The sequence below is a fragment of the Lagenorhynchus albirostris genome, chromosome 5 (genome assembly GCF_949774975.1).
Source record: "Lagenorhynchus albirostris chromosome 5, mLagAlb1.1, whole genome shotgun sequence".
NCBI classification, from domain to species: domain Eukaryota; kingdom Metazoa; phylum Chordata; class Mammalia; order Artiodactyla; family Delphinidae; genus Lagenorhynchus; species Lagenorhynchus albirostris.
Genome location: NC_083099.1, coordinates 75,852,233 through 75,874,352, shown reverse-complemented (window position 1 = coordinate 75,874,352; position 22,120 = coordinate 75,852,233). Strand labels below are relative to the sequence as shown.

At 42.9% G+C, this 22,120-nt stretch overlaps 1 protein-coding gene across 5 annotated transcripts in view; it reads left to right on the top strand.

Annotated features, from left to right (window-relative positions):
* Window positions 1-22,120, top strand: part of KALRN (kalirin RhoGEF kinase) — a 513,398-nt gene that overhangs the window by 403,650 nt on the left and 87,628 nt on the right. For all 5 annotated transcript variants that reach the window (XR_009540742.1, XM_060150454.1, XM_060150452.1 and 2 more), the window contains exons 25-28: window positions 135-244; window positions 11,976-12,045; window positions 14,453-14,542; window positions 18,401-18,493. Coding sequence is in view for 4 of the 5 variants with exons in the window: in XM_060150454.1 (XP_060006437.1) it covers window positions 135-244; window positions 11,976-12,045; window positions 14,453-14,542; window positions 18,401-18,493 (363 nt within the window). In the remaining variant the exon portion in view is untranslated. The remainder of the gene's footprint in view (window positions 1-134; window positions 245-11,975; window positions 12,046-14,452; window positions 14,543-18,400; window positions 18,494-22,120) is intronic.

Sequence of the window (22,120 nt, the reverse complement as noted above, 5' to 3'; positions counted from 1 at the left end):
CTTACCATCTCACTTTTTAGGCTCTACATGCATTCCCAATCTGCGCCTTACCCCACAGCTTTGAAGCCCTGTTTGTTTTGTGTGTATTTCACGTGGCAGTGCTTGCCAGTGACAGAACTGTTGCTGTCTTACAGACCTACCTATGGGAAATGACCAGTGGTGTGGAGGAGATCCCCCCTGGGATCCTTAATAAGGAGCATATCATCTTTGGCAACATCCAGGAGATCTACGATTTTCATAACAAGTAGGTTGGTGGAGGGTTTCAGTGGAGCACACTCAGGGCCATAAATACCCAACAGCAGGGCTTTCCCAACAAGTGGACCAAAGCTGATTGGGAAATCTTGCCTGGTAAAGTATTGCCCATTAAATTTTCTAAGTCAGTGGCTGTCAGACTTCTTTCTCACTCACACTTCTTTCTCTGCAATGGTCTAGAATTCCTAGTGGAGGGTGAAGTCAAGTATTCATCAGTGTCTCTCCCCAGTGTCCTGAGGGACCTACCTGCCAACATCTTCAGACCCAATCAGAATGATAGCCAGGCCTTGAGGAAGTAAAAGTGGCTTCTGCTCATTAAAACTGTTGGGAATCCTGACATTAGAATGCATCTGAGGCTAACCTCCTACTCTGTGGGCCTTAGGCTTCAAATTCCACTGAAGTTTTCTTTCAACCTAAATACTTCCTCCACCCTTAACTACCTCATCTTCCCCACCCTCAACCAAAACAACAACAGATGATAGATAGATAGATGGATAATCAAACTATCTAATGGAACATATTTCTTGACAGCTTATAGGGGAGAACATCAATCAACCCTCTATGTTTTGTTGAAATCAGTAGAATCATAGAGCCCTAAAACCTCACAATTCATTTTTTCTAGCTCCCAACTTGATTTAAATATCTTTCCCACAGCATACTAAACATGGTCCATCATTAACAGAGGGTCAGCAAGAACCTTGGTTGATTAGTTACATAATAACCAGCTTATGGAAATAATTCCGTTTCCAAAGTACAAATAGAGGAAACCTCAAGACCTGAGAAATAATGTTGACATAAAGTCCTATAGCTCTCTAAGAACGCTGTTGCAGAGAAGGGTTGAGGTAGAGATTCAGGGTTGTAGGATACAGTCCCGGGGACGTCCTAGGGTCAGGCTAGTCAAGGCTTTGACTGAATTAAGCCGTCATGACGAAGATGGAACTGCCAGCTCGGAGAGGTCCGGGGGAGGCAGTGGGCGCCGGTGTAGCAGCCCCCCTGAGGCAAGATTCTAAAACAGCACCGCGCCATCGAGCTCTGTGCAGTGATGGAAATGTCCCGTGTCTGTGCTGTCCAGTACAGTAGCCGCTGGTCATGTGTGCCTCGCGAACACTTGAAATGTGCCTATTGTTACTGAAAACTGCGTTTTCAACTTTGTTTAATAAATATAGGTGGCGGGCTTCCCTGGTGGCGCAGTGGTTGGGAGTCCGCCTGCCGATGCAGGGGACATGGGTTCGTGCCCCGGTCCGGGAAGATCCCACATGCCTCGGAGGGCCTGGGCCCGTGAACCATGGCCGCGGAGCCTGTGCCCCGCAACGGGAGAGGCCACAACAGTGAGAGGCCCGCGTACCGCAACAAAAAAAAAAAAAAAAAAAAAGAGTAGCTGTATGTATGTGATCTTTCTCTAGGACCTTTGTCTCTGTAGGTATTGAATGGAGAAATTCCCAAGTACCAAAATTTCTATAAAGAAGAACAATTCACTATATAGAATTTAATACCTACAAGTAGTAATTTTAACACAAATTGGAGGTTTAAGTGGAATGATACTTAGGTTTTACCCTCCACTCTCCCTATTTTCGTACTATATCTCTTTATTATAGAACTAAATGTAAAGATCATGAAGCTTATCTACTCAAAAACTAGATCCATTTCTATTGCATTTTGCTAAGCATTCTGGGAGCGCTCGGATAAGGTAGTATGTACCATAAATAGACCCCCCAAACGGTAATGATTTCGCTAATGCTGTCTCCCCACTTTGACCTACAGCTCATGATGTGGGGAAATCATTTATTTTCAGTTTGCCTTGTATTAGATTTTCAGCTTTGATAAGGACAGCTATTTGTTTAAAATGCTCATCACCTTTGGTTAAATCTGAACTTTACTTTTTCCTTTTCAGTTTTTGGAGATATGGCCATATGTGAGTCTGGGCAATAACATTTTTATAAAATCTCTGCTGTCAGGGATCAGAAGGTCTTCCTGACCATCAAGTACAACCATTTCCATTTACAGATAAGGACACTGAGACCCAGAGAGGGGCCAGTGACTTGCCCAGTATGTCACATCTCTCCCTTGAAAGATTAGGCGTAGATTCCAGGGCGTAGTTCCCCACCTCAGTGCTCTCTCCCCGTCCCCTGCTCCATAGACCACCAGCTGGCACTGCCAAATCTGGTTTGTTTGATTCATATCTAACCAGCTTCCGTGTGCATCCTCAAATTTGAGGAAAACCCATTTCTTCCATAGGTGTGTCATCCAGGTCACACACCCTTACAATAATGACCTGAAATAAGTCAGTTTTCAGCAAGGGTTGGAAAGACAAGTAGGGGACCAACAACCAGGGCTGGATAACCCTTCTGCAAACTCCCTCCTCCAGGTCTGGCCAGAAGCTATTAGATTTGGACTTGGCCACCACCCACTGCCCTACCAGCCTAGTGTTCCCCGGCCCGAGGCTGAGGGCCAGGGCCAGGGCTAAGTGGGACTGAGCTGAGACACTGGCCAGGCCCAGGGCAGCCTTCCAGGGCACCAGGTAGCCGGGGTCAGTGGGGAGCAGAGGGTGGTGTGCAGCAGGGCAGGAGAAGACAAGGTGGGGGGGAATGATGGGAGAGGCCGGTGAACCACTGAACCAGGCCCACACTTCCATGATCTCCCAGGAGTTCCACCCTGGGGTCAGCCCTGCACTGGTTTGGAGATGGAGTTGGTACCCAGTGAGGAATCTGACCAAGGCTCTGCCCTCTGAGTTCTGGGAATCAGTGAGGTACTGGTGATAAGGGTGGAGGTGAGCACAAGTGCAGATCAAAGGAGCAAAGAAAATAGTCTCTGTTGGAGGAACAGGAAGGCTTCCCAGAGGAGGGGCATTTGAGATGGAATATAAATAACCAGTGGGATTTGTACAGCCAGGCACGGCTCCCTTGATGATGGAGGAGAGTTTGAACACAGGCCCTTTCAGGGAGGAGAGTGGTGAAGTCTAAGAGGGAGGCCGAGAGGCAATGGGAGGAGTTTGGGAGTGAGTCTGAACCCTGGGTCAAGGATGGGGGAGGTCTGGCCGTCACACTCCTACTTAGACTGTGTCTTGTCACGTCTGTGTCTGTGAGATGGAGGCTCAGGAGGGGAGAGGTGGTGGGTGGAGATGGTATGAGTCAGAAATGGTGGTATAGGAGAGCACGAAGGAAGGCAGGAGAGACAGAGTGAGTGGGAAAGTGGGGCAAAATACCTGGATAGAGGAGAAGTGAGAACAGTGGATAACAAGGGGAAAGAAGAGATGGGGAGAAGGAGAGAGGAAGGAAGAGGGGAAAGGGGGGCACTACTAGAGGGAGATGGTAGATCAGCAGAGAGGGAGAAAGGGGGAGGGTCGAGGGTGAGGGGGAGGGAGAGAGATGGATAAAGACCTAGACCTCCCTGCATCCTATTGCAGGCAGGAGCGTCAGCAAAGTGCTTTTCAAATATTTTTGATCATGAACCAAAGAAAAATTATATATCATGTCCTGATATGCATATGCTTATACATTATATATAAGAGGAAAATTAAGTCCTCCAAAATAACACCCTCACTGTGTGTGATGCACTCTGATATTTTGGATTAGGTCCCATTCTCCTTCCTTTTTAATGCTGGTTTCCACCCACTAAATTGATTTTACAACCCCTTGAAACACAGAGGGTAGATCTGTAACTACAAGGTGAGGAGCTGGCTCCACCAAGTGGTGAGAAAAGGGATGTGCAGGTCACAGCCCCTTCTGGAGGCCACACTGCCAGGCTGCGGCTGCCTTCTCCTCCGTTGCCTCTCCTACTCCTTCCCACACACACACCCCTTGCTTCAAAATATGCGTATTCTGTGCTTTCTATGCTTTTTTCACACTCCAAGAAAATCTCGTTCTATCCTACTCCCTTGTTTTATAGAAACTGGAGCTTACAAAAGTTCGTGACCTGCACAAACCAATTAGTAACACAGCCAAAGAATCCAAGTCTTCATAACTCCCTATTAAGTCACACTGTCATTGTCTTAATATTCAAATGCCAAGCGAAGAGGAAGGGGAAGACTTGTGATTTTTCTTGGGCCCTAAACCCATACTCTAAGGGATAACTGAGGCCTTACCCATCAGAAAGGCCCTAAAAAAAATTTAGCTGTGATTTTGTCGCTATTGTTTTTCAGTAAGCCATCGACATTGGTGCTGGTTATAGATATTGCGGAGTACCCAAAGTCAGACAAAGTCTAAACATTCATTTGGGGGTGTTCAAGTCATGTTCATTTCACTTGTACACACTAACTGCTTAGCGTCCTTGCCTAGTTGCTAAACAGGCTGTCAGTGGCTATGAATAACATTAAATGTGAGATTGTTTATATTTTACTTTAACATTAAACTTATATTTATGCAATACTTTTTTTTTTTTTTTTTTTGCGGTACGCGGGCCTCTCACTGTTGTGGCCTCTCCCGTTGCGGAGCGCAGGCTCCGGACGTGCAGGCTCAGCGGCCATGGCTCACGGGCCCAGCCACTCCGCGGCATGTGGGATCCTCCCGGACCGGGGCACAAACCCGTGTCCCCTGCATCGGCAGGCGAACTCTCCACCACTGCACCACCGGGGAAGCCCTATGCAATACTTTTTGATTCATCTGATCACACAAGTTAAACAAACTTAGGAAATATTAGCGAAACATATTCAACAGGTAGCAGTGCAGCGAGATAAACTGCTGCTTGAGGTTGGAGGTGAGGGTGGGGCATATGCTGAGTAAGAGTCCAGCCTTGCACACTTTGCCCCTTCACCGCTAACGTAAGCTGAAGTTTCTGCTGTGAAATAAAGGGACAGAGCCCACTGATTGTCATGGCTCAGCCCAGGTGATCCAACTGTGCTGATTAAACACTTCTGTGAACAATCTGGTACCTTCCCTGGAGTGTGCACAACTCTCCACTAGTTTGACGGCTGCTCAGTATGCTAACCAGCTGTCCTGGCCTGCAGTCCAGAGCCTCTTCCAAGATGGGCTCTGAATCTGTGTGGTCACTAATGGATCCCTTAGAAACGATCTCTAGCTCCACTTGTATGAAAGCGTTGATAAGGGACAGTGTCCTGGACTGCCTGCAAAGATGAGCCTGATGCCTTTCTCCCTGGCTGCCTCCAGCTTTGTTTGTCTCCTCCTCATTGTTCTTCTCCCCCCTGCCCTGTTACCACAGCACAGCCCCCCACCCCGCTTCATTCCCCTTGTCCCAACAAGTGTGCACGCACATGCTTGAGAGCACGCATACACAAGGTCATCACATATGCTCCCCTTTAAATGCAAGCTGCACCCTTGACGTAGAGGTCCTCTGTGAAGGATATACTTCTCCAGAAGCAGTAAGAATATAGGCCAGATTTACCTTTGGCAAGAATAACAAAATCAGAATGACTCAGGGTGCCTTTGGAATGGTGCTGTTTCCATAGTACTTAATGACAAAGATCACAAAGCTTTTCTATCAATAAATGCTAGAGGTTTCATTTCCCAGGATCCTGTCCAAAGTCAGAGCGAAGCATTTTCCTCATAGAGTAACTGCATAATATATTGTATCGTAATACTTTAACAGAGGAGTGACACTGCTTAGATCTTGACATTTTTTTATTGAAGTGTAGTTGCTGTACACTATTATATACGTTACAGGTGTACAGTATAGTGATTCACAATTTTAAGGGTTATAGTTATTATAAAATATTGGCTATATCCCCCATGTTGTACAATACATTCTTGTAGCTTATTTTATCCCTAATAGTTTGTATCTCTTAATCCCCTACCCCCTATTGCCCCTCCCCCCTCCCCACTGGTAACCACTAGTTCATTCTCTGTATCTGTGAGTCTGCTTCTTTTTTGTTATATTCACTAGTTCATTGTATTTTTTAAATTCCACATATAAGTGATATCCTACAGTATTTGAATCTTGACATTTCTTTAGAAGTTTTATTCATTTCTGAAAGAACCCCAGACATTCACGCAAACTCTTAAACTCCTTGCTTTGCTCGTTCTCCCATGATTTATTACATATGATTATTGAAATGGTGAGGACCAAGATGTTTCTATAGAACAGCTGAGGAGGAATATCCCATCATTTATGAAGTGTTGTGACCTCTTGTGCTTTAATTTAAACTCATCACATCTATTTGAAGTACGTAGAATGATACTGATCAGACGTACATAACCTGTCATCTTCATAAGCTTCAAATTAAAAAGCAAAATAGAGTTTAATACTGCCACTTACCATCAACAATTACATTGAGATGGTAGTGCATATCTTACTCAAAGTTATGAATTGATATGCCCAGCACGAAATAAATAGCTTTTAAAATGCTTAGCTTGTTTATTTAAAAATTAAATCATATGGCGTTGATGTAGGATCTAACAACTGGAAGCACACTGGAATAGGGCAGTTGCCTTCAAAAGCTGACCTATGGACTGGATGCATTAGAATTACCCAGGGAGCTTTGCTAAACAGTACAGATGCTCAGATCCTAACCCAGAGGGCAGTGCACAGCCAGGTGTGATGTCCACTAACTAAGGTTTTCCAAGAGTGTTCCTTAAGACAAAGTCCCCCCAGAAATGTTCCACTCGCAAAGAAGTTTGGGAAGCACTGCACACTCTGTCAGATACTTCAGAGGTTTATAATGTGCCTCATCATATTATAGGATTTTGGAAGTCCTGCCATAAACTAACTAGTTTAGCCCAGCATTTCCCAAACTTACATGATCTGTGACCTTGAAATCCAATCTTTGCATAATACCCAATCAAGATTTTCCCAGGATATGGTTTAGGAGAAGGTAATCTACTATAGATTTTCCAACAGGGGCGTGGTGGGGAGAGCTCTCTCGGGATAAGTCTACAGGAGTGGAGCTTATTAAGATTGGGAAGCACTGATCCTGAAGAACTAATGTTTATTTAGTGCCTGCTATATGCCAGGCAGTGGTTTGGGTTCTTTACCTACGTGGATTTATTAAATCCTCACAACATCCCCATGAGGTTATTTAAAGTTGAGAAAAATTGAGACTTCGGAAGACCCCCTCACGACTGTGAGTAGGTATGAACTCTGGCTCTTTGACTTGAGCTTGGCTGTGGGAGGGAAGGAAAGTGAGGCCTCGGGTCAGTAGAAAGGTGAGCTAGCAGTGGCAGCTGCCGTTAAAACCTGCATTTTCCGAAAAGGCATTAATTGTAGCAATGATAGTCTATGTACTTAACTCATTGTAAAGTGCTTTCACTTCCTGAGAATTTTCAAGCAGAGCATCCTCCCATAGGTTTTTGATACCTGCTGTCACCAAAAGTCAGGGTATTATTGCTCTATTTAAATTAAATAAAATTCTAGCACCATCTTCAGCATCTAGATCAATTATCAACTCTGTGGGTATAATTACCACTGTGCGCTTAAAATTAACCTTAAGTGACCAGGCCACTGACCTTGGGTCATAAGTCAAGGAAGGAGGGACACTCTCCCTGAGTCGTCACAGAGTCCTTGCAACTTCTAAAGCAAGAATACAATTGTATATCTTATGTGGAATGTCATGATCCGGGCTGTTGTATCATTTATTTGATTGCCGTTAAAGGAGAAGGGCCTATATATCATGGGTGTGAGAGGGAGGGGATTGGAGTGAGATCCTGAGAGTGGGGAAGTGGAGGTTTCCTACAGCCAATAGCATTTATTGTAGGTGCCCAGGGCTCCAAATTCGCCTCTTTCTCTCTTCTTCCAAGTACTCTTTCCTCCTAGTCCTGCTTTCTTTAAGGCAGTTCATTTCCTTTCACCAGTCCTTGTCCTAGAATAGCTCATCAGAGTTTCTTCCCCCCACCCGTCAAAATGTTCCAGCGCGCCCCCGCCCCCAACCCCAGCCCTGTTCAGCCCATATGAGAAATGACTGTGTAAAGAACATCTCAACATCTGAAAACACTACCTCTGAAGATTTTGTACCTTTTATTATTTAGTGTTCTCATGGAAAAGAGTCACATAATAAGTGTCTTTTAGAATTTCGTTCCAGAAATAAAAATTATATGAAAAATAGATTCATATTTTAACATATTATGTTATATATAGTAATGAGCCAGATTGCTACAAAAAAAGATGTTTTCTTTCTGGCCTTGAAAAAAATGTGATCCTCACTTATAGCATTATATAATTTTTTCCTCTTTCTAATTTAGAAGTCATATTAAATATATGTGTGTCACCTGCAGTTCTTCCAAAAATAGCAATAAGTATGATACTTATTGATTTTTGAGCACTGCATATTTGCATTTTGTAAGCCCAAATTGCATTATAATCACTGCTGTTCCATGATTAGATCAGGATACTCCAAAGTTCAGGAGAAAGATGATTAGCATCAAATGGGTATTGCTAGGAGTCTTCAAAACATTTTAAGTGACTTTTTCTCATCACTGAAGTAATACCCATTTGTTGTAGAAAATTTAAATGGCAGGTGGACAAAAAATATCATCTATGATTCTATCAATCATTAGCATTTTGGCCTTCCAAATATGACTTGCCAAACATTTTTTAATTGCACATATATATTTCTTTAAACCAAAACCAACATCTTTCTATGTCATTGAAGGGAGAACACAAATTACGTATATATAGAATCCATAACCAATTGTAATTATCATTGTAAGATGCTGCCAGAATTCTTGGGCAAGAGGACTCAAGTAGTGTAAGTCAGATCAATAAAATTTATTTGTTGCAATGGTAGAGGTAGGCAACGGAATCATTCAGACCTACTTTATATCTTTTAATTTAATTTCTGAATTAATTTTTAAAATCAAAATTAAATAGAAAAGTATAGATCGAGAAGACCCACCCACCACTATCTTCATTCACCCTGTTCCTTCACCTGGTTTCCTATGGTAATGACTTTTTTAAAATATATTTGTGTTGTTTCCAACCGACTTTTATTTCAGACAGTACTGTGGTGAATGCTCTTCTTTATATGTCATTTCACATGTGTGAAAGTCTGTTTGCTCTTCTTTTTTTTTTATTGAGGTATGGTTGATGTATAATATTATATAACTTTCAGGTGTACGACATAGTGATTCACAATCTTTAAAGGTTATACTCCATTTATAGTTATTATAAAATATTGGCTATATTCCCCATGTTGTACAGTATATCCTTGTAGCTTTTTTTTTTTTTGCGGTATGCGGACCTCTCACTGTTGTGGCCTCTCCCGTTGCGGAGCACAGGCTCCGGACGCGCAGGCTCAGCGGCCATGGCTCACAGGCCTAGCCACTCCACGGCATGGGGGATCTTCCTGGACCGGGGCACGAACCCATGTCCCCTGCATCAGCAGGCAGACTTTCAACCACTGCACCACCAGGGAAGCCCTATTTTTTTTTATATATAGTAGTTTGTACCTCTTAATCCCCTTTCCCTATCTTGCTGCTCCCCACTTTCCTCTGCCCACTGGTAACCACTAGCTTGTTCTCTATATCTGTGAGTCTGTTTCTTCTTTGTTATATTCACTAGTTTGTGGTGTTTTTTAGATTCCACATATAAGTGATATCATATAGTATTTGTCTTTCTCTGTCTGACTTACTTCACTTAGCATAATGCCCTCCTACTCAATCCATGTTGTTGCAAATGGCAAAATTTCATTCTTTTTATGGCTGAGTAATATTCCATTGTATATATACCACATCTTCTTTATCCATTCATCTCTTGGACACTTAGGTTGCTTCCATATCTTGGCAATTGTACATAATGCTGCTATGAACATTGGGGTGCATGTGTCTTTTCAAAGTAGAGTTTTCATTTTTTTCAGATATATACTCAGGAGTAGAATTGCTGGGTCATATGATAGCTCATTTTTAGTTTTTGGAGAATGCTCCATGCTGTTTTCCACAGTGGCTGCACCAATTTGCATTCCCACCAACAGTGTAGGAGCGTTCCCTTTTCTCCCAACACTCTCCAGTGTTTGTTATTTGTGTTCTTTTTGGTGATAGCCATTCTGACTGGTGTGAGGTGATACTTCACTGTGGTTTTAATTTGCATTTCTCTGATGATTAGTGATGTTGGGCATCTTTTCATGTGCCTGTTGGCCATCTGTATGTCTTCTTGGGAAAAACATCCATTCAGGTCTTCTGCCCATTTTTAAATCATGTTGTTTGTTTTTTTGATGTTGAGTTGTATGAGCTATTTATATATGTTGGATATTAATCTGTATTGTTATATCATTTGCAAATATTTTCTCCCATTCAGTAGGTTGTCTTTTCATTTTAGGTAATGACTTTCTTTTTAACCACTTTATTGAAGTACAGTTGATGTAAAAAGCTGTACATATTTAATATCACAACCTGATGTGTTGGGGGATAACTCTACACCCATGAAACCATCACCACCATCAAGGCCATAGACATATTTATCACCTCCCAAAGTTTTCTCCCCTATTATTATTATATAAGAACACTTAACATAAGATCTACCCTCTTTGCAACTTTTAAGTATACAATACATTATTGTTAGCTATAAGTATTATGCTGTATAATAGATCTCCAGAACTTATATTGCATGACTGAAATTGTACACTTTGACCATTAGTTTCTTGGGTTGGAAATAAGAGTATATATTATTTACTTAGACAAAAGGCAGAATATTAGATACATTCTTCCACACCTTGCTTTTTTTACTTAACAGCCTGCCCTGGAGATCTTCCATGTGAAAACCTAAAAAGCGTAGCCATTTTTTATAGCTACATAGTATATGGTTCTGTGGATGTGCTGTAGTTTACTTTGTCATCAATAGACCATCTTTTGCTGTTATGAACGGTGCCACAGTGAATCTACATGTATATACTTCATGTTACACACATGTGACTACAACTATAGGACATTTTCCAAAATTAAAATTGCAGAGGCAAAGATAAGTACATTTTTTATTTTGATAGATGTTGTCAAATTGACCTGTGCAAAGATTATACCGTCTTCCATCTCCACCAGAATGTTTCCCCACAGCCTCATATTATTTTTTATTTGAAAAACTTTGTGTGATTTTTAAAAAGCAAATTCCATTCCAGTGATTCTGGCTTATTTGAGCTTATATTCTCTGAGCTCAAACCAATTGTTTAATACATTAATTCGAAGTTGGTATAGTCAACTCTTTATTATTTATTAAGATAGAAGGGAGCCATGGCTCAGATATCCACAATGGCAGATAATTCAGTAGTAATTCAATTCAGCTTTGAAATGTATTACGGCTTTTTCCCCATTAAATTTTCTTTCCCAACAATGTCAGCATTAGGAAACGTTAACTCGGTCTTTTAGCACAAACTGGGTACTGATGGAAGAAGAAAGTGAAAAATTGGAAAGAAGTCAGTGTAGGATTCAGAATTTTTCCACCTATCTCTGGGATCATAGATGATATCTATTTTGTTCTTTTGATACCTTTATCTGTGTATTTTTAAATGTTACAACGTGCTCAGATTACTTGTGTAAAAAAATAGTCATAGTTACTGTTAAAATGAAATACCCAACACAAGTATAATATTTCATTATTTTCAGCCTGAGAAGTGTAAACCCTTAAGGGAAACAATGTTAAGTAGCACTAATTAATCAATTAATAGAAATTTTAATGAAATTAGTTCCAACATATTTAAAATCGCTTGTTACCACGTGTTGCTTAGAGAGTAGAGAAGCCACGTGTAAATAATGGAGAGTTTACCAGGTTGGGATGACCTCAGTATAAGCCTCTGGCGGAGAGGGGGTCAGCAGTACAGAGATGTCTGATTTGGCCTTTCTCTCCCCTTGCAGCATCTTCCTCAAAGAGCTGGAGAAGTATGAGCAGCTGCCTGAGGATGTGGGACACTGCTTTGTTACCTGGGTAACCGACCTGAGCTTCTTCTCCTCCCACTGTCACATGGTTTCCAGGAATGCAGATGCTACCAGATGACATCACCATTCAGTGCCTGAGCTGATTGGTGTCACTGAAATTCTAACACAGGACCAAGGGCTATAGAGTGGGGCCATGAGTAGATCTGAAAGAAGCAGTCTGTCCCTGAGGAGCAGAGCCCTCCTTGGGAAAGGTCCTTAGATGGTGTGTCCAAGCTCCACCTTAAGTTCTCAAAAACTTTCTAAAATTGAGATGTCAGGAGATTGGAACAAGACCCCCACCCTTGGCAGAAGAACTACTCCAGCTCCATCCACCAGTTGTTGTGTTTTCAGCAGGATGAGGATTAAGGAATTAGAACTTTAGAAATCCACCAAACCATTGTTTACATTTTCTTCCTTATTAGAGAACAGACTCCTTGGGTATCCATCCCAATTCTGACGTACAGGATGCCAATCTAGTCATTCTCTTTCTTGGGCCAAGTAAATGGGCTGAATTTACTAGGTTCTACTTATACAAACAGAAACATTAGTGTCTGTTAGCATCTCTGTGCCACATTATCCTGAGTTCAGGTTCATGGTATGAGTGCCAACATCTTGAGGGAAGTCCACCTAGTACAATAAGTGCAACTAAACATGGAAATCCTTCCCCAGGGCCAGGAGCTCTGATATTCAACAGTTAACTAATTATAACTTCCACTCAAAATGGGCTAATTACTTTTCCAAATGTCTTCACTCTTCAGAGAGTTTGTGCTCTTAACAGCCCTCTGGAATAGGCAGGGCTATGGTTATGTTTTATATCCTATATACGGAAACATTTCAGAGGAGCTAGGACGTTGGCTAGCCCATTGACATGTAATTAATATCACAGCTCATCCCACAACTCAAGACCTGAGTTACTTCCGTTTTCTGAAACTATAACATTCGCTTCCTGGCACACTCTCATTTCTTAAGGAAGTCTCAGACAGCCATCTTATTTTGTGCTAATACATTTTTCACCTCTAAATATGTGAGCCCATGCACAGTTCACATTAGTGCTGATAAATAATTTATGATCCCTTGCATGGCCAGTGTAGAGAAAAAATGAGATTGACCATTAAGTGAAGGTTTTGGGGGGTTGTTTTGGTATCTTGTTTCATACATACTGTGGAGTTGCCTTACCGTCAACCATAAGTATGGTTTGTCAACATCTCTTAGGGATGATGAATGCCTCCCAGGTAGTATATAAACCCTAAAACTGGTTTCAGAAAACCTTTCATGATGGTGTAAAATAGGCACATTTTGCCAAGAATTATCCCAAAGTGACTTTCTTAAGTCTTATCATCTTAATTTATGAGTGTAGCGCAGGAGTGAAGGGTAGAAAGAGTTGTTTGCAATGTATTGAACAGCAACAGTTATTACCAAGAAGCCTGAAGGCAGCTGGCCTGGGCTCCACCACTTTGTAACTATGGGAATTTAAAGTTACTTCACCAACCTTATGCCACCATTTTCACAATTGTAAAATGGGGATGATAATAATAGAACTCACCACATAGGGTTCTCATAAGGAACAAACGAGTTAATATATATAAAGAACTTGGGAAAGTGGTGGCATAAATGAAACCCTGCTATAATTAAAACATAGCTAGGCTGCTTTCTTAGAAGAGGACGTCCCCAATGTGGTATAGGCACGAGGATGGGAGCATTTCACAAATGGGAAAAGTGCTTGGTGGCCAAAGTACACACACCCTTTCCAGTGGAAAGGCTGTGAAGCACTGACCCGGAGGATCCCAGAGACATGAGAAATGAATTTTCACCAAGCCATAAAACTCTTGACTTGAAGTAGCAATCTGGTTAGGACTCATTGTTCAGACCCTGCCCCAGAGGGTCACCCTGCTTTCCTTTCCCCCATCATTGCTTCTGGGAAGTGGGGGATGGTAGCATAGGCGTTTAACATGCCCTACAAACTGCCCCCAGTGGAGACATTTGTAGTTCTAGCAGATCTCCCTCTGAGATCACACTTCGTTTTCATTCTTTGACTTTCGTTTTCAGAGCAAATGCTGTCATTTTTCAAGATGGGAAGCGCAATTGTAGGTAATCCAAAAAGGGGGATAATCTCTCAGTAAATTCTGTCCAGCGTCAGGATACATGAGGATATGTGAATTGTTTTTTTTTTTAATTCTATCTAGCACTGACTAGTATTAAAACGAGCTCACTTTCAGTGAGCTTTCTCCCCCTGCTGATAGGAACAAAGCATCCCAAAGTTTGTTAGGGGAGCACAGGCCCGATAAGCCCAGGACATTTGCCACGGATCATCCTGTATCACGCAATATCTGAGAGTTTAACTGCACAGCCCTTGCTGGCAGTCAACAGAAGGGAGCAACTAATGGATGCTGACCTATTATTGTTTTTGTTTTTTTTAGGCAGACAAATTTCAGATGTACGTCACCTACTGTAAAAACAAGCCTGACTCCAACCAGCTGATCCTGGAGCACGCAGGCACCTTCTTTGATGTAAGCTATGAATTTCCATCCTTGAACCACTGATGAGCAGGTGGAAATTGCTCCTCTACTTTGAGGTCATGGGTTTTTAGCTATCCTTTTTTCCTCATTTTTCTTTACTGGCCCCTCCAAACCTCTCTCTCGTGGCTAAAACGTGGAGAAAAACAAAAGCAGTGTTTATCTTTTGTTTTACTCCATCCCATCTCAAGTGCTGTGGTTTCGGATAAGGCGCATTTGCCTCCGTGCCTCCGCCCCGGATCCAGCTAGCCATAAATCTCACAAGCAGAGGAGGCGCGCTAGGATATTCCACTTCTACTGCATATATAGCTCCTCAAACGTAGGGGTTCCTCAGAATGTGCCCTCAGCCCAGCCACATTGGCATCACCTGAGAACTTGTTAGCAATATGGATTTTGGACCCCACTCTAGATCTGTTGAATCAGAATCCCCAGGGCTGGAGCCCAACAATCTGAGTTTTAAGGAGCCCTCCAGGTGACTCCGATACCTGCTCAAGTTTGGGAGTCACTGACTACTCTAATGCAATTGTTTCAACCTTGACTGCCCATCGGAATTACCTGGGGAGCTTTGAAAAATAGTGATTAAGGTCCCAGCCCTGGTTTTGATATGGTCAGCCTGGGTTTGGCCTGGGCATTGAGAGTTTTAAACATTTCCAGGTGAGAGTAACGTGCAGCCAGGGTTGAGCACTTATGCTGTGATGGAAGCCAAGAGAAGACTCAGAGCCGATGTACCTTGTCTGGTCCTCTGGTTTTGGGTGAGGATGCAATCCTGTTGGTGAATGATGGTATATATACTGCTGGTCCCCAGAGAGTGACAGAATCAGACGGGTCACTGCAGGATGCACGGGAAGAACAGAGGGAGCAAAAAAAATGAGAATAAAAAGTGAAGTTCAGTGAGAGATAGGTGGCAGCAGTGATGGCCATTCTGGTAGTCATATCATTTTAGTATCTATCAATCTAACTTTCTGCCTACCTCATTCCATCTATAAATCTTTGAATGTCTGCTGTATTCAAGATAGTGAGCCAGGCCCCGTGGGGAGGCAGACATTCAAACATGGTTCCCACACTCACGTTTACAAAATAAACTTTCTCTGAGCATCTTTCTAGCCTGACCCTGCTATAACAGAAATGATTCTACAAGTGTCTTGTTGCTCAGTGAAGAAATGACACTGGAATGGGTAAAAGCCAGACAAGAAAAAACATACGTGATTTTTAAAAACAGCGTATTCCTATGGAAATTGTCCCAAAGTGGAATTTCTGAGGTTATATTTGTTTAAACAGAAAACCCAAGAAAAGTCTTTCTCTAACTTGGTATCAGAATTTATTGACTATCATCTGGGATGCCCTATAGCACTATTATCTCTGCTTAATAATGTATTTCTCTTAAGACGTTTCTGGTTATTCATCAACAGTAACCAGAGGGTCTTTCTGAAGTTTTAAATGCACTGTGTCCTGTTTTCCACTTCACATTTTTCTGAACGTGCATGTCCTGTGCTCTGAGCACGCCCCACTCTTCTCCTTCCTCATCTTTGCTCACACTGCTCTCCCTGCCTAGAATGGATTGGAGCCCTCTGCCCACACAGGTGCAGGCGGGCCCACGGGCCCACACAGACACTCTTAGAAGTACTTCCTAGCCTTTAAAGGTCACGTGTTGCTTCCTGCGTGAATCCTTGCCTCTCTCTATGCGTGCGGTATCCTCTGTGTCTCTCTACGGCGTTTGTAACAATCTGCGTTCCGGCAGGTTAACGGTGGACCTTCCTATGACACACACCTCCCCCCACCTGTGAGTCCCTTGAGGTTGACTGATGGGTTGCCTGGCTCGTTTTGTACACGTTACAATGTCTGGTGCTAAACTGTGTTCTCCCCTAGTCCTACATTCCTCATATCCCTGTTTCTAGACTTTGACTTGCAGTCAGATATACTCCAAATTTCACACCCCACCCCCCATTTTCCAACGTCATGCCTGATGAGCCTCTACGTTAGTTGGGGAGGCCAGTGGAAGCCAGAAAACCAGACCAGTAGCAGTTCCTGGAGCTTGGCCCAGAGGTGGGGAGGGAGAGCAGTAAACCCTCCTGACTGTCCCCAAAGCATTCCAGAAAGCATCATCTTTGTAGCTCTCCCCCTTCCACAGAAGGGTTTCCCTAAATTCTACACCTAGAAACCATCTACTTCAGGCCCTCCTTCTATAAGAGATAAACCCCCAATAAAGACAGTCTTATTATCCATTATTGTAAAGAGAGCACAGAAAATTCAAGTCCAAGAAAGACCCGTACATTGACATGATCTGGAATTTTCTACTCCAAACGTGGGACCCGTGAGGCTGTGGTGTCTGGTGCATGTTGATTACTAAGCTTGGTTGGGCTGACCTCAAGCCTCCGGAGGCCGCCCCTTCCTCCCTGTCCACGTGAAGCCTTCCCCGAACTGGCACCTTGTCAGAGCGGGAAGCCTGTCAAAGGTGCGTTATTGCCTGTCCTCTCCTGCCAAAGCCCCCAAGTAAACTCACAATGTTCATTTGCCCAAATAGGGTCAAGCTGTCCGCTGTTTGCCCATTTTCCTTGAATAAGTCCTGCTATAACTACACACCTCTAGGGAAGAGGCAAATGAGTGAGAAAATTGCTACTTTCTGGGATAGTTGACGGAAAACGGAATTTTTTTTTAATATCATTCCCTCTTTTTCACCCTCCTTCATAGCCGCGTAGCAAGTCCTATCTTGTCCGAGTTTTAAGATGTTTCTTGTAATCCTCCCAACGCTTTGTTCTCACTAATCTTTGTTTATGGCAAGCCCCCACATTACACACCTGGAGATACAGATGTATATTATACATATATGTAAAGGATACAATTTAATTGTTTAGTATACTCACAGACATGTGCAACTATTTCATCATCTCATAAAGCAACCCCACGCCCTTTAGCTATCACCCCTCCACCTTATCCTCCTTCCTACTCCCCCAGCTCTAAGCAACCAATGACCTATTTCCTATCTCTATAGATTTTCCTCTTCTGAACATTTCATTAAAAATGGAATGATATAATATGCGTTCTTTTGTGACTGACTTCTTTCACTTAGCAGGAAGTTAAGATTCAGCTATGTTGTAGCGTCTCAGTACTTCATTCCTTTTCATGGCCAAATAATATTCCATTGTATGACTATACTACATTTTGTTTTTTCATTCATCAGTTGATGGAGATTTGGGTTGTGTCCACCTTTTCACTGCTCTTAATAATACTGCTATGAACATTTTATACAAGTCTTTGTGTGGACATATGTTTTGATTTCTCTCAGGTATTTACCTAGAAGTGGAATTGCTGGATCATATGGTAACTGCGTGTTTACACACTCGGACTTTGGCAGTAATCTCTGAACTGGTCTCTCTGTCTCTATTTCCCAGCTTCCACCCTCTGTGTTGCTATTAGGCTTATATTAATCTTTCTGAAACATTGCTTTCACCATATGTTGCTTCTATTTAAAATCTACAATACTTTACCCCTGAGAAGCTCCCCATCACATCCTAATTCATGCTTCTAGCTCCACCCCATCAATGACCTACATCCATCTTCTCATCTAAGTGTATTTTCACTTTTCTAGAATCTAGGTGTGACCCTCTGTTCTGCTCAGGTATGGTCCTCATTATCATCTAAAGATACAATGATTATTTCCTGTGTGTTTTGGTTTATACATTTTCCCTTGATAGAATGCCATTCCTCCTCCTTTTCCCATCAAAGAGCAGTTTCTCATAGTTGTGTGGCCTTTTCCCTTTTCTCCTCTCTCCTTAACCCAGCCCGCCTCCTCCCAGAAGACATACGTGCACATGGCCCTCTGTGTCTAACGGTGCCCGTTTTTAATCCCTGTAGGAGATACAGCAGCGGCACGGTCTGGCCAACTCCATCTCTTCCTACCTAATTAAGCCCGTCCAGAGGATCACTAAGTACCAGCTGCTCCTGAAGGTATCTTCCCTCCCCTCTCTGCCACCCTGACCACACTGTTGACCAGGCCCAGGGAGTCCCAGCTTTGCCCAAGGATGGGAAAGCTTCCACCTGAAGACCTTTCCTCTACCTGGAGCAGAACTTCAGAGATGAGCCCACGCTGGCACTGCTGGTTCTAGACTGCACGTTCTATCCCATGAAACTCCAGATGCTTATTGGGGTGGGGGAGAGGAGAAATGGGAGCAGGAATGGATTGTGACTATTTTCACACGCATCCACCACCACACAGCTTGTAGTGACTGCAACCCCAGGCACTGGCTGGTACCTAGAGTCTCTCCTGTCCTTCCCTTTTGGGCAGATTCCTCCTGGTGGACCCTGCTTCCGATGGGATCCGGGGTCAAGGTGTTAGGGGCAGTTCCAGTCTACGTGGGCAGTGGAGGCCCAGGGCAGCACCTACCATTGCCTTAATCTCCACGTTTGTCAAGACTAGGAGGTTTCAGAGAGGAAATAGTTAAAAAGTACATATTAAAGCACAGTGGCGCGCTGTATCTGTAGGATCCCATATGTTAGGGGTTCTTCTGGAGCCAGCCAAGAGATTTGGGTTTTTTCCAAAATCTTTTTCTTTGAAAGTCAAATAATCAAATTCTGTAAAATACTGAGTGATTTGGGCTGATTCTTCTCAGAGAAGGACACACTGACAGTCTGAAAATATGACATTTCCCCACAGAAAGCCTGGGACATCAATATCATAGGCAGTTATATAACCTGTATCTATATTAATTCTTAATGTGCAAGCGTGGAGTTTTCCCTAAGTTTGAATATTTTGCTCGTCGCTCCTCAAATGCAAAGGATAAAAGCATAGGGAGAGGCATGTCATAAGTAGTATAGTTCCAGAGAAAATCTGTTGAAGTTCAGCTCTGTGAGATGCTTGCTGAACCTCACATATTCTATCTGCTTCACTAAATCTGAAAACCAGTCTAGTTTCAAATCTAGATTCTAGTCACGTTGGGGTATGCCCAGCTTTCCAGTCTGTGGGGTCTTCCTGCCTTAGCACTTGTAGCTCCGTGATAAGAGGAGTGGGGGCAGCAGTGAGTCGTGCCCCGACCTCTCTTCTCACCTCTGGATCAGGGGAGGGCCCTGCACCATCCTTCTCCCCCTTCAGCCTCCTCCTTCAAGCCATCTCCTTCTTCGACTCCAGGAAGAGACAATGGGCTTCACTTCCAGCCCTCCAGTCTCCCAACCCTGAAGAAATGACTTAGAGAATCACCACAGGGCATCACGCCCTTGGCCTTTATTGAGACTGGTATCAGAAATAACTATGCAGAACATTACGGCTGTTCAGGCAGAACGGCTGCTGGCATTTTGAGGATGCCGTCCTGTCTGTTTTTGAATTTTCTTATATAAAGGCTCACAGAAATTCTCCTAAGATCTCGGAGTGGTGGCGGGAGGCTTCTCTTCTGAAAAATTGGTGTGCTTCCTACCTTTAAATCACAAGAGCTTGAGGTCCTTCTTTGCCTTTGACTGTCAGAGAGTTAGCATCCACTTTTGTGGTTACTTACAGGAATTTCTCCTTAGCCAGATTTCTGTGTATAATTATCCTCTCCTTCTCTAGCCCACTTGATGCACGACGCTTCTAAATGATTTTTCTTGTGCCAGAAGATTTTTTTTTTCAATTTATTTTTGTGGTTTTCAAATTGAAGTATCCCAAAGCCTTTTCGGGAATTGCTGGGGTTGTGCATTGAAAAAACAAAACAAAACTGGCATGCCCACCCACACTGCCAGGGTCTTAAATCAATGAAGATGCAGTTCGAAAAGAAATATCGTTTGTCACCTCTCCCTGTTAATCCCATAAGGCTGAAGTTCCTGGGATGAATTTTGTGACATGGACAAGGGAGGGAAGTAGAGGATGGAGGGGCTTCCCTGTGTTTTGCTTTAGGCGGATGGAGGGGTGGGCTCTGGGCCTTCATTCTGTAACTGGATGTTTTAGGAAGAGAGGACCGTGCAGGTAACTGAGAAGGGAGACAGTGAAGTAGGGGGAATTTGTTGTAGAGACATTGAAAAATTATTTGGGACAAAAAAGAGTTAAGATAAATTTGACCTCTTTTAAATGTGCTGGTAGCAGAGTGCTTGCTGAGTAAAAGAACAATAGTTTGCTTTTACTATAAATAAATAATATGGGATTTATGTTCTTATTAAAGTTAGTTTTATTCCGAATGAATTAATATTTAATTATCAGTATCCTCTGGGGTTCCTCCCTTTAGGTGTTGCATGAAAGTGAAAGTCAGAGTGTTCGGTTGTCTGCATGTAAATCTGCTACAGCTGTCCTTGTGGAGACTAAATTAAATATGGAGTCTTCTCCTTGTCGTAAACCATAGCAGGGATCTGAGGAGAACTCATTGGTTTTGCTAGTTGATCGGTGGACTTGCCAGATTACTTTGGGAGGTTAAACTAATCGGTGTTTTCTGTTGCAAACTGAAGCATATTTCTTTCTTTTTTTTTTTGGCTGAGTTCGGTCTTTGTTGCTGCGCGCAGGCTTTCTTTAGTTGTGGCGAGAGGGGGCTACTCTTCGTTGCGGTGCACAGGCTTGTCGTTGCGGTGGCTTCTCTTGTTGCGGAGCACAGGCTCTAGGCACGCGGGCTTCAATAGTTGTGGCATGCGGGCTCATCAGTTGTGGCTCGCAGGCTCTAGAGTGCAGGCTCAGTAGTTGTGGCGCGTGGGCTTAGTTGCTCCACGGCGTGTAGGATCTTCCTGGACCAGGGCTCGAACCCTTGTCCCCTGCATTGGCAGGTGGATTCTTAACCACTGTGCCACCAGGGAAATCCCTGAAGCATATTTCTTATTTTTGTCTTATGTTTCTGCCTAGAAGTTCCTTTGATGATGTATGAGAACAGGTTGGGAGGATCAAAATTAGGAAAGGATGGGGAGAATCAGAGAACTTCAGGTTGGCAGAAGTAAATACAGCTTTCTGAATGATGATGCTATTATACTGACTGGAACCAAGGACAGAGCTGAGAACTGATCATGTCTACCTCCCAAACATGTACTCTGGGCAATTCACCTCTTCTTTGGACACTCAAAGCTCTCTTCTTCATATGGAAATGTATCCAAGATGACACAAAGGCTTGGATTCTCATATCAGATGCTCATTAATCAGATAATCTTACCAAGTATAAAGCTTTACTAATAATTTCAAAGATACAAATAATCCCAAAACAGAGGTAAAACACAGAGAGAAGATCACCAATAGCTCCAAGTCCTTTCTTACAGCATCAGGATGTGCTGTGGCCCTGATTAACAGGCAAGGTTTCTAAATGATGTATGTCGCATCCTATCACTTACCCTGAAGAGAGCCATTTTGGTCATGAAATGTAATCACTTTTTACTTAGACAGTTGTGTAACTTATGTGATATTGCCCATGGATTCTATGTTTGTTTACCATGAGAAGTCCTAGACAGACCAGATATATCCTACTAACAGCACTCCATAAATAAGTACTCTCCTGCTAGCAAGTACTACTAGTTTGTCAAGAGGTCTGTCATTAATGTGTTTATAAGGTTTGATCTTGTCAACTTCCTTCTTTCCTGGAAATGCATCCCCACCCATCCACCCATTCCCTGCCTTCCCTTACACCATTCCCTCTCTCCTCC